Source organism: Nyctereutes procyonoides, unplaced genomic scaffold (assembly GCF_905146905.1).
Source record: "Nyctereutes procyonoides isolate TBG_1078 unplaced genomic scaffold, NYPRO_anot_genome, whole genome shotgun sequence".
Classification (NCBI taxonomy): domain Eukaryota; kingdom Metazoa; phylum Chordata; class Mammalia; order Carnivora; family Canidae; genus Nyctereutes; species Nyctereutes procyonoides.
The window spans coordinates 3,441,950-3,452,779 of NW_026575052.1; the positions used below are offsets into that span (position 1 = coordinate 3,441,950).

Below are 10,830 nucleotides of genomic sequence, written 5' to 3' on the forward strand. Positions count from 1 at the left end.
CTGGCTACCCCTGGGCACAGCTAGAGACGCCTCCAGGGCCCAGAGAAGGCTCCTATGAGCCACAGAACATTCCCCAAAGTCTCGCTCCGTCACTCAGCATCACAGAACCTGACAGAGGATGGGCCACAGCCAGGGCTGACGGGTCCATCCACACCGCAGCCACAGTGCTGGAGCCCACGAGACCTTTAGGGCCTGCAAGAATCTTTTGTTTCTTATAAAGTCAGCAGGGAAAGAATGAATACAATCCAGGCTCATATTACATGATACCAGCTTAGACTATATTAGCCTTTATACCTATGCAGTCCTAAAACAGGCTTTTAAATTTTTTTTAATCTAAATTAAAAATTAATTTTAATTTTTAAAAGCCCACAAAGGCCAAAGGGCCCAGTGACGTCCGGACTCCAGCTTTGTCGTAAGAACCGGACAACAGGAAAGAATAGCAGCTCCCTTATGTAGAGCTGCCAGGCACTCCCTGCAATAAGAGGCAGACGCATTTTTTAAAAAGATTTTATTTATTTATTCATGAGAGACGGAGAGAGAGAGAGAGGCAGAGACACAGGCAGAGGGAGAAGCAGGCTCCATGCAGGGAGCCCGACGCGGGACTCGATCCCGGGTCTCCAGGATCAGGCCCTAGGCTGATGGCGGCACTAAACCCCTGAGCCACCCGGGCTGCCTCACCCCCCACTTTTTTTTTTTTTTTGCCCTCATTTTATCGATGAAGGCACAGAAGCACAGAGAAGTTGAGTCATTAACACAAGGTCACACAGCCAGGAAGCGATGGCCCTGGGTTTTCCCTTCTTCAAGAGTGTGGCCCAAGAGTGGGCAAAGCACACAACTTCCCGTCTTCAGCATGTGAGGCCGATTAGGGTGACCTCGGTTCTCTCCACGTGCCATTGCTGGTACTGCCTCGCATCCAAGGCCCCGGTATAGGCCTCGAAAAGAGGAAGCGCCCCTAAAGCGGATGCTGTCTACGCCTCCAGAGCAGCTGGCTACTTCCCTCCAAAAAAGGGTCAGTTTCTCTGTGAACATTCCAAAAAGGAGAAAAGGAAAAAAAAAAAAAAAAAAAAACAATGACCTTTCCCCTTGGAACCTCACCGCTCCCGGGCCTGAGTGTTTGTGGCCATTTCTGTGTCTGGGCACATGTTTGAACGTGGGGCGCGTGGCTCTGCAGGTGGCCCTGTGCTTTATCCATATGAGATCGGTGCGTGCGTGTCTGTGGATGTGGAGGGGCGTGTGTGCGTGCGTGTCTGTCTGTCCCTGCGTGCTGGCGTAGCTACGTGCCCGTGACTGAGATGGGCGCCGGGAGGTTGGAGTGCAAACCGGCGATTTCCCACACGTAGATGCCCAGTGAGTCATTTCCCCCAGGTTGCTCAAGGGAAACTGAGGCCCAAGAGCTTGCTCAAGATGCAGGACCATCCAGCAAGCCGCTAACGGAGCCTGGTCTCCTGCTGTCCCGGCCCTGCAGCTCCCAAGGTCCGCCACGAAGCTCGGTCCGCATTTCCGTGTCCGACGGAAGTCTGCAGGCCAGGCTGACCCTTCGCAGAGCCTGGCAGCCATCTGCTCTGGGTCGGAGGTGGATCGGCAGTGGCCACTGGGCCCGCCGTCGGGACTGGCCTCTAGAATGCACCAGAAAGTTCCACGACCTGAGATGCCCAACGCCCAGGCCCCGGGACAGACCACCCCCCCTTATCCATACCCTCCCTGTCTTTATGTCTCTTTATCAAAATTTTCTTGATTTCTATATTACCAAAGTAACGCATGCTTGTTTCTGTATAAGCCACGTAAGCTAGAATCCTCCCCACCCTCAGATACCCACCGCTAACAGCAAATGTGGGGTTTTCTGAATTTCTTTATTAGGAGATAATCCCTAGGGTGAGCAGAGGGCTCGGTTCGAGGGCACGCAGGTGAGTAGGAAGAGCAGGGAGACGGGGCCAGAGTCGGCCTTCGCGCAAATGGGCTACTGCAAGGGATGGGCTGACCCCGAACTGCCGGGGCTCCGGGTGGAAATTCTGGACACGTGGGGCTTTGGAGCCACAGGGAAACCCACCACGAACCCAGATCTGTCACTTGACCCTGACATTCAAGTCATGGAGTCTGGGCTCTGGAAGGAGCCTGGGATGTATCTGGTCCCGTGCACCCACTTTAGAGGTAGGGAAACCGGGACTTTGCAGGGAGATAACTGGGCTGGCTCCGGGGAGGAATGTGGCCAGTTGGGCACCTTCCCGAGGCTCCGTGGACCTCAGCCTCCATCCACGGAAAGAAGGCAGGGGGTACCCCAAGACCAGACCATATTAGCCAAATGAGAGAGAGAGAGAAGAAGAGAGAGAAGGAAACAGGGTGCCCCCGCAGGATGAACCCCAGACTGGGGTCAGAAGTCCTGACTTCAGATCCCGGCCCTGGTGCTCCCGCTGTGTGGCCCTGGGCGATCGCCGACCCTCTGAGTCCCGGCTCCCACCTCTTTCCTGAGTGGATGAAAGTGTCTCCTTCATGTTGTCGGGACTACTGAGCGACCACAAGAAGTACCAGGCACACTGCCCGATAAATGATAACTAAACAGGACGAGTTAGGGAGAGGGGATGAGAACACGCTCCGGGCAGAGAGGCGGGGGGGTCCCCCAAACCTGCCAGCCTCAGAATGTGCTGTCTCAGGAGATGTGGGGAATCCATGCCTCTGAGCCAGCCTCATCTCCCGCCCGAATTAAACAGTAACCAGCCAAGGTCAGGGAAAAGGCCTTGTCAGAACAGGTTTCTCCCCAAGGGGCGGCTCAGCCTTGAGCGGGTGGGCCCACCCCCACGCCTGCCTATAAGTGTGTCCCCACCCGGCTCAACAGCCACTCCATCCTGAGCCAGTCCCACTTGCAGCATGTTGGGTGTCACCGTCCTTGCCGCGCTCCTGGCCTATGGTAAGCGGTGGGTCGGGGACCAGCGGCAGCAGCAGGCCGTGAGCTCAGGCTGGGTGCAGGGGGCAAGGAGAGGAACAGGGGCCCTCTGCTGTCCGGGGCCCCAGGAGAGGGGTTTTGGGGTGACCAACTGCTTGTCAGACAGGCCCTCCGCCTGCTCTCGGCAATTCTGCTTCGGTATCTGCAAAATAGGGCTGATGACATAGTAATGGCCCATCCTGGCCTCCCTCTGGGGACCATGAAGGCCTAGCCTGCCCAGGGCTGGCATCTCTCCCTCAGGGACTGATGCTTTGCTCACCCATTTGGGGGCCCATCTCCCAGACAGGAATCAAGGGGCTTAGCTTGAACATCACTTAACTCTCGGCGGGACCTTGACAAGCCACGTCACTTCTCTAAATGTCACTGGCTTTTTTGACAAAGGGGAGCACTTGATTAGGAGTCCTTCCAGCCAACAACAACAACGACGGTCATAAATAGCAACAGCAGCTCCTGTTTGTTGCATGGTTACTATGCGCCTGGCGCTGTGCGAAGCCCTTTACGTGCAGGGGCTGATTTGATCCTTGACAGGCGGGGCCTATCAACACCTCCATTTTACGGAAGAGAAACTGAGGCTCAGGGACGCTGAGGAGCTTGCCCAAGATCACATGGCTGGTTAGCGGTAGAGCCAGAATTTGAGTCCACAGCAGAGACCGCTCCCCACAGCACCCAGCTACAACGGCCTGGACCCCTGGACTCAGTGCTCTCACACCCCCACTATGGGAGCTCTAGGAAGGGACCACAGGGGAAGGAGGAAGGAGCAGGTGCAGCGGGGCGCACACGCCTCCCACCTTTTTATTTACTTCAGTGCATTAGACACTCACTCTGCTCCAGGCCCTTCACTGAACTCTGCAAGCCACACAGTAAAACCCGAGCCTATGCCCTCCCAGCCCCAAAGTCTGTGCTCTTCTCACCTGCCCCCTCCCCGCTGGGGACGCCAGCCCCTCTCACCTGTGCGCTTCCGGTCCTGAATCCTCCAGCCTCCAGCTGCGGAGTCCCCACCTTCCAGCCCAACCTATCTGCCCGAGTGGTGGGAGGAGACAACGCCAGGCCCCACAGCTGGCCCTGGCAGGTAAGCGCTGCTGCAGGGGTGGGCCGCAGGCGGGCGAGGGTGGCGGGCTCACGGTCCCGGGCTGACACGTGGCCCTCCTGCGCCTTGCCCCAGATCTCTCTCCAGTACCTCAAGAATGGCGTCTGGAAGCACACCTGCGGCGGCACCTTGATTGCCAACAACTACGTCCTCACGGCTGCCCACTGCATCAGGTGAACAGGGGGGCCCAGGGACCCCCCCATCGCCCTGGGGTGGGAGCCTGATCAGCTGCTTTTATTGAGCAGCTACTACACACTCCAGGCACTGGGCAAAATAAGCTACTCGTAGCTGTTCACGTATTCATTCAACAAGCCTTTCTTGTGCACCCGCGACGGGGCCCGGGGAACACAGGAGCGGGGACAAAGCCTGTGCTCTCGGGAGCTTACGTTCCAGCAGAAGAGCAACAGGCCGGGAAGCAAGTAAACGTACAACATATCAAGTGGCAACGAAGGATAAAAAATACAAGGGGTCCTATTTATTTATTTTTTTAAAGATTTTATTTATTCATGAGAGACACAGAGAGAGAAGCAGAGACACAGGCAGAGGGAGAAGCAGGCTCCATGCGGGGAGCCCGATGCGGGACTCGATCCCAGGACCCTGGGGTCACGCCCTAGGCCGAAGGCAGATGCTCCACCGCTGAGCCACCCAGGCGTCCCAGGGGTCCTATATTAAAAGAGGTGGCCAGCGAAAGATCTCTCCAAAAAGGGGATACTCGGGATCCCTGGGTGGCGCAGCGGTTTGGCGCCTGCCTTTGGCCCAGGGCGCGATCCTGGAGACCCAGGATCGAATCCCACGTCGGGCTCCCAGTGCATGGAGCCTGCTTCTCCCTCTGCCTGTGTCTCTGCCTCTCTCTCTGTGTGTGTGTGTGTGTGTGTGTGTGTAACTATCATAAATAAATAAATAAATAAATAAATAAATAAATAAATAAATAAATAAATAAATACAAAAAAAGGGGGATACTCGAGCAAAGACGTGAAGCAAGGAAGGGAAGGGTGTCCTGGGCAGAGGGAACAGCCAATGCAAAGACCAGGAGGAGGGAGCCTACTTGGTAGGTTTGAGAAATAACTGGGAAGCGGGTGTGGCGGGAGCTGAGTGCGTGAGGGGAGCAGGAGGTGGGTGAGAGGAATGCGAGATCACGGGGCAAGAGGGGTGCTGGCGTGGGCTAGCTCACCTGGCGGCCACCCTGGGAGGTTAGTGCAACGGGCTCCACCGTACAGATGAGGGAACTGAGGCCCAAGGCCACCCACCTAGGAATCAAGGCAGACCTGACTCCCACAGCAGGGTCCTTACCCTGTGCCCTGGGGGGCGGTCAGTGCAGAGAGACGCCCCCTTCCCCTCTGAACAATTCCCACGGTGGCCTCGGGCCTGGGTCACCGAAGCCCTGAGTCCCCTCCCTGCCCCACCGGCCGGCGAGGGCAGGCAGCCAGCCTGACCCGCACCCCTGCCCCCCCACCCCTGCTCAGCAACACCCTGACCTACCGCGTGGCCCTGGGGAAGGAAAACCTGGTCGTGGAAGATGAGGAAGGCTCCGTGTTTGCAAACGTGGAGTCCATCGTCGTCCACGAGAACTGGAACTCCTTCCTGGTGCGGTGAGTCCCCACCACCTCGCGGCCCCCGGGGGGAGCACATGGGAAGGAGGGGTCCCTAACGTGGAGCCGCAGAGCCTGCCCCCAGCCTGTCCCTGGGCCCCGTCCTCACCCTCAACAGCCGCCAGACGACCCCCTTATGCCACCTGGAACAAGGCTAAGTGGAGACGGACTCCTCTCCCATCTCCCTCGCTGGCCAAGGTTCCCAGAGTCTCCGAGCCAGGACTCCCCTTTGTGGAGCGCCTACTGCATGCCCACACTGCAATAAGCACTTTATAGGCCGAGACTTAGCTAACCCTCACGTCAGCCCTAGACAAGGAACCGGGGACTCAGAGAGGTTAAGACATAGGCCCCAGGTCACACAGCCTGGTGTGTGGCAGGAAGAGCAATCAAACCAGGTCTGTCTGGGGTCAGGTAACATGAAATACTAAACATCGCAGCTGCAAGTGCCCCTCTTGGATCTTTCCAACGGGCTCTGGCTTCGTTTCTGGCTGACACGCAGCCTGCAGTGCCTGGGAAAGCGCCTGCCTCCCGGCTGTCGAGCCCTTGCAGGCACAGGAGGCAGAGGCTTCCCCGCAGGGGAGGGCCGGGCCTTAGAAGGCAGATCCTTCGTCCCCTGCCATCGCCGGGCCCCACGGAAAGAACGGGAGGCCTGAGAGCTTCGCGGAGGACCCCTGGCCACCCCAGGCCTGGCTCCCAGCTAACTGAGCGGCCTAGCGTGGACCCCAGCCAGGGCCCTCCTACACACTCACCACCTCCACTTTGGGTTCCAGCAACGACATTGCCCTCATCAAGCTGGCGGAGCCTGTGCAGCTGAGTGACACCATCAAGTTGGCCTGCCTGCCGGAGGCGGGCTCCTTGCTGCCTCAGGACTACCCCTGCTACGTCACCGGCTGGGGCCGCCTCTGGAGTAAGTACAGTCCCCCCACCCCCCACACCCGGTGTATCATGAGAGCCTTCCTGGAGGAAGCAGCTCCCGCAAGAAGCATACCACCCACGTTTGCCCATCACTTGGCCTTTCTGTCTAAACAGCTTAACACCATTTTTTTAACTTTGTAATAATAACGGTTAATATTTATTGAGCATACACCACATGCCAGACGCTCTAACACGTGCATACAAGGGTAGAATTTGTCGAGTGCTTAGAACGGTGCTTGGGGCATCCTTGGTGCCATCTAAGTGACTACGAAATAAAATAAGCCATTGAGGGCAGGGGACTAGAGCGTACGGTACCCCCATATGCCTAAGTTAAAAGGCTGCATGCAAATAAGTGAAGGTAGGTAAGACCTAGAGGAAAATGCACGTCGGTACTCGGAAAATCTTGGGGTGAGAAAGATCCTTACCGATGTGACACCTAAGCAGAGACCCACAAGGAAATGCCTGACCATGGAAACCCCAGAATCCAAATTCAAGAGAGAACGCTGTGGTTATCCCGCGAGGGCTTTCTACAGACCAGCCTTGCCCGCCCCACCCCCGGCGCCCCCTGCCCCACCCTCAGAGGGGTCCTGACCCACACTTGGGGACCACAGGTCAAGGTCGTGCCTCTCGATTAAGGGCCGGCATGAGGTCCCCATCCAGCCCCCTGCTCCCTGAAGGCTCGGGGCCGCCTGGCTGAGTCCGGGCCCCACTCTGTCCTCCCCACCAGCCAACGGCCCCATTGCCGACGAGCTGCAGCAGGGCCTGCAGCCCATAGTGGATCACGCCACCTGCACCCAGAGAGACTGGTGGGGAACCATGGTGAAGGACACGATGGTGTGTGCCGGGGGCGACGGCATCATCTCATCTTGCAACGTGAGTGTGCAGGCCCCGCGCCCCGTCCCTACTGCAGGTGGCCGAGGGGAAGGGGGCAGTGAGGAGGGTAAAGGAGGGTGGGAGCGGGTGACCCACACGAGCAAACCCTTAACCTTTTCCCTGGTCGGGCCCAGGAGGCTTAGGGGCAAGCGGGCACCCCCAGCCCTCAGCGCCGTGGCGAGGGCGGGAGGATCCGGGCTGGAGTCCCAATCCCACCACGCGGTGGCTGCGCAGTCGCAGTCTCGGGCAGCCCGCTCACCCTCTCTGCGCCTCCACCTTCCCACCTGTAAGACGGAGACACAGCGAGCACAGGGTTGACGTGAGGACCGATCTAACAGGCATAGAAGACACTTAGGTGACATCTCTGCACATGCTCCTTCACACCACCAGCTCCATCCAGCTAGGGAGGCAGAGGACCTGGGGAGTCTGACAGAGAAACATCTAGAAGTCAGAAACTGTCCTGTTCCCAAACACACAGCCCCTCTCCCCACACCCACCTTCCCCACTGTCTCAGGCCTCTCGGGTCTCCGGCACCCTGGCCTCTCTGGGCAGCTCACAGAGCCTTATGCACGGAGACCTGAACAGCAAGGGAAACTGAGGCACAGACAGGGTATCGTTAGCCCAAGATCACGCAGCAACCTAAGAGCTAGCCTGGCACCCCCACGCCGCATCTTCTCTGCCTCCCTCGCCGCGGGGGGCTCCAGCCCAGTCCTGCCGCCCCCGCTTCCCCAGCCTGCCTCTGGGGGAGTCCCCGCGGCTGATGACCGCCTGCCCTGGCACAGGGGGACTCGGGCGGCCCGCTCAACTGCCAGGCCGAGAACGGCAGGTGGGAGGTGCGGGGCATCGTCAGCTTCGGCTCCGGCCTGGGCTGCAACACCCTCAAGAAGCCCACGGTCTACACCCGCGTGTCCGCCTACATCGACTGGATCAACAAGGTGGGTGCCTGGCTCCGGGCCCCTCTTCCCGCCCCCACCCGCCCCTATTCCCGCCCCGGGGTCGTGGGGTCACACGTCCACGTGCCCACCTGGGGAACGCTGAGTGCCGAGCTGGGTGCAGCAAGGGGCACAGTGACAGGGTCATCCATGCCTCTGCTGGTTCCAGTAGACCCGTGTGGCCGCAACCCCCCCCAGGCCCCCAGAGTGACACGTGGCCCCAGGACAGCGGGGCCAAGCCGGGCCCAGCAGGGGAGAGGGGTCAGCATGGGTGGCCTTATCCACACCTGAGGCTGGGGCACCAGAGGGTCACGAGCCTTCGTGCCGGGGGCACAGTGTGTCCTGAGCCCCATTTCCCCATGGTCGGAGGTGCCCTGGGGGCTCAGGCCCTGCAGGCAGGGACGACACTGGCTTGTCAAGACCCAGGGTGGCCTGCCGTGCCTCCCGGTCCCCTCGTCTGGCAGCATTCGCTCCCGGCAGAGCCTGGCGCTGCCCCAGAAGGGGACACACACCCCTCCCGCCGAGTCCCTCACCCTGTTCTCTGCTCTTCCAGAAAATGCAGCAGTGATTCATCGTTGGGAACCTGCCACCCCAATAAACCTGCTTCCCACTCCCCAGGCTGCCTGCATTCTTGACGTGCGCCTCCCCTGCGCGGTCCCGGGCTCGGTAGGGCTCCACGCCAGGGGTGCAAAGAGAGCCCCTCGGCCAGCCTGGTCAGGCTGTGGAGGAAGTGGGGGGTCTCCGCAAGCCACATGGTAGCCTGAGGGGGCAAGAGTTAAGGATGCGCCAGACACTTGCCCCCCAACATGTCACAAGCTGTGAACCACAGGGGCCTGATGAAATCACCCCCTTCCTGATCCTGGGGTCCTCAGGCCCCCCCAGCTGCAGGGGGGCTCCCCAGCCTAGAAAGGATGGCCACAGGGGGATGCCCGTTGCTCAGGGATGACCCCTGGCTGCTGAGAAAGAGGCACCCCCCGTCGGCCCCCGCCCCAGAGAGGCCCCAAGGCTGCTGTCAGCCTGGCCTCTCTGAGCCCTGACCTTACGCCAGCCCCGTGCTGGGCACCATGAGGCGGAGGGGGCCCCAGCGCCTCCCTCGGGGGGCACAGTTTTGGAGAAAACAGTGGGTCAGAGCTGGAAATGCTTGCACCACATGAGACAGGCAGGGAAACTGAATCCCAGAGAGAAGAAAGAGCTGGGCAAGGTCATAGGAACGGATGGCCAGGGAGTAACACGGGAGCCACAGAAGGGAGCCCTCCTGAGGCCAACAAGGGGGCAAATGGGGACAAAAGAAAGGGCGATCCGGTGTCCTAGTGGGGCCCCAGACCCCTGACCGCGGCGCTCCTGAGAAGGCTCTCCTCTGCGGGGGCGGGGGTGCGCCCACACCGGCTCTGGATCCCTGCGATGAGAGCCCCCCACTACAGCTGCCTCTGGTTGGTCCTGAGCTGTCAGGGTCCCCCCATCAGAGCATGGAAAGGAGACGCTGCAACCAGCATCAGTTGGCAGGAGGACTCCAGGATGGCTTCCTGGAGGTGGTGATGCCCAAGCTGAGTCTCAAAATTTGAATAGCAGGGTAGCCAAGGATACAAGATGCTGCTGGGGGCTGGACACGAGGTGTTTTACAGATGAGAAACTGAGGCTGGTGAGGGCTGGTGACTTTCCAGGGTGACCTAACCAGGAGGGGATGGGGCTGAGGTCCAGAGGTTGGTAATCTGGCTCCAGAACCCACGCTCTTGACCACGATGCTCTACTGCCCCACAAGAATATGAATACGGATGCGATACACGGAGCTGAGGCAGCCACTTCGTGGCCAAGAGAACCACAGACAGGAGCTCCACCATCAGCAAGCCGCAGACCCGACGCCAGCAACCTGGCTCTGAATGTGCTCTTAATGAAGAATAAATAAATAAATCCGCGTTTGTTCTAACCACCATACTCAGGTTGTCAGCTGCCTGCAGTTCAACACGCCCCTAACTGGTACCCTGGGGGATAGCATAAGGGAGGCTTTCCTGACCGAGAGAAGGGCATGAGCAGCGTCGCAGCAGCTGCTTGGAAGACATCCCTAAGCAGCAGGTGTTGCTAGAACATAAGGCGCGGGGCAGAGCTAGAGGGACCAACGGTCCTGCTGCTGAGGAGTTTGTAGGATGCGGGACTTGCAGAGCTAAGCCTGGGACAGTCCCGGGCAGACTGGGATGGCTGGCCACCCGAGCAGGCAGTGGCAAGAGGTGCAGTGGGAAGGTGGGCAAAGACCCTTCACGGCCAGCCCTGTGGCTGTGGCAGGGGACTGCAGGAACTCTATCCCGAGGGCAGTAGGGAGCCATAGAAGGGTTGTAGACAGAGAAGGGACCGCTGGCTTCACACGTGTACACAGGGCGTTCATCTGACAGCGGCATGCGGGGCGACTGGGAGCAGCCAAGAGCGGAGGCACGGAGGCCAGCTGGGACGCTACTGCAGTGACCTAGGACAGACTCAACAAGGCCCGACCTAGGCAGTGATGAC

The 10,830-nt window shown here is 59.4% G+C and overlaps 1 protein-coding gene across 2 annotated transcripts; it reads left to right on the forward strand.

The window, feature by feature from the left end:
- Positions 1 to 2,754: 2,754 nt before the first annotated feature.
- On the forward strand, positions 2,755 to 8,944 carry LOC129513403 (chymotrypsin-C-like). Of its 2 annotated transcripts, XM_055331267.1 has the most exons (8): positions 2,755 to 2,902; positions 3,916 to 4,007; positions 4,101 to 4,198; positions 5,489 to 5,614; positions 6,385 to 6,521; positions 7,257 to 7,402; positions 8,185 to 8,337; positions 8,888 to 8,944. In XM_055331267.1, the coding sequence occupies exons 1-8, from the start codon at positions 2,863 to 2,865 to the stop codon at positions 8,900 to 8,902; spliced, it is 807 nt and encodes a 268-aa protein (XP_055187242.1). In that variant the 5' UTR covers positions 2,755 to 2,862; the 3' UTR covers positions 8,903 to 8,944. The 2 variants fall into 2 exon arrangements, with proteins under 2 accessions (XP_055187242.1, XP_055187241.1); XM_055331266.1 differs by lacking the exons at positions 8,185 to 8,337; positions 8,888 to 8,944 and having other exon boundaries at positions 7,257 to 7,817.
- The last annotated feature ends 1,886 nt before the right edge of the window (positions 8,945 to 10,830 follow it).

Excerpts from the sequence above, each read along its gene's own strand:
- LOC129513403 (XM_055331266.1), top strand. The coding sequence starts at position 2,863 with ATGTTGGGTGTCACCGTCCTTGCCGCGCTCCTGGCCTATG. Across the intron at positions 4,199-5,488 it reads ACGGCTGCCCACTGCATCAG|CAACACCCTGACCTACCGCG; the intron begins GTGAACAGGGGG and ends ACCCCTGCTCAG. Across the intron at positions 6,522-7,256 it reads CGGCTGGGGCCGCCTCTGGA|CCAACGGCCCCATTGCCGAC; the intron begins GTAAGTACAGTC and ends CCTCCCCACCAG.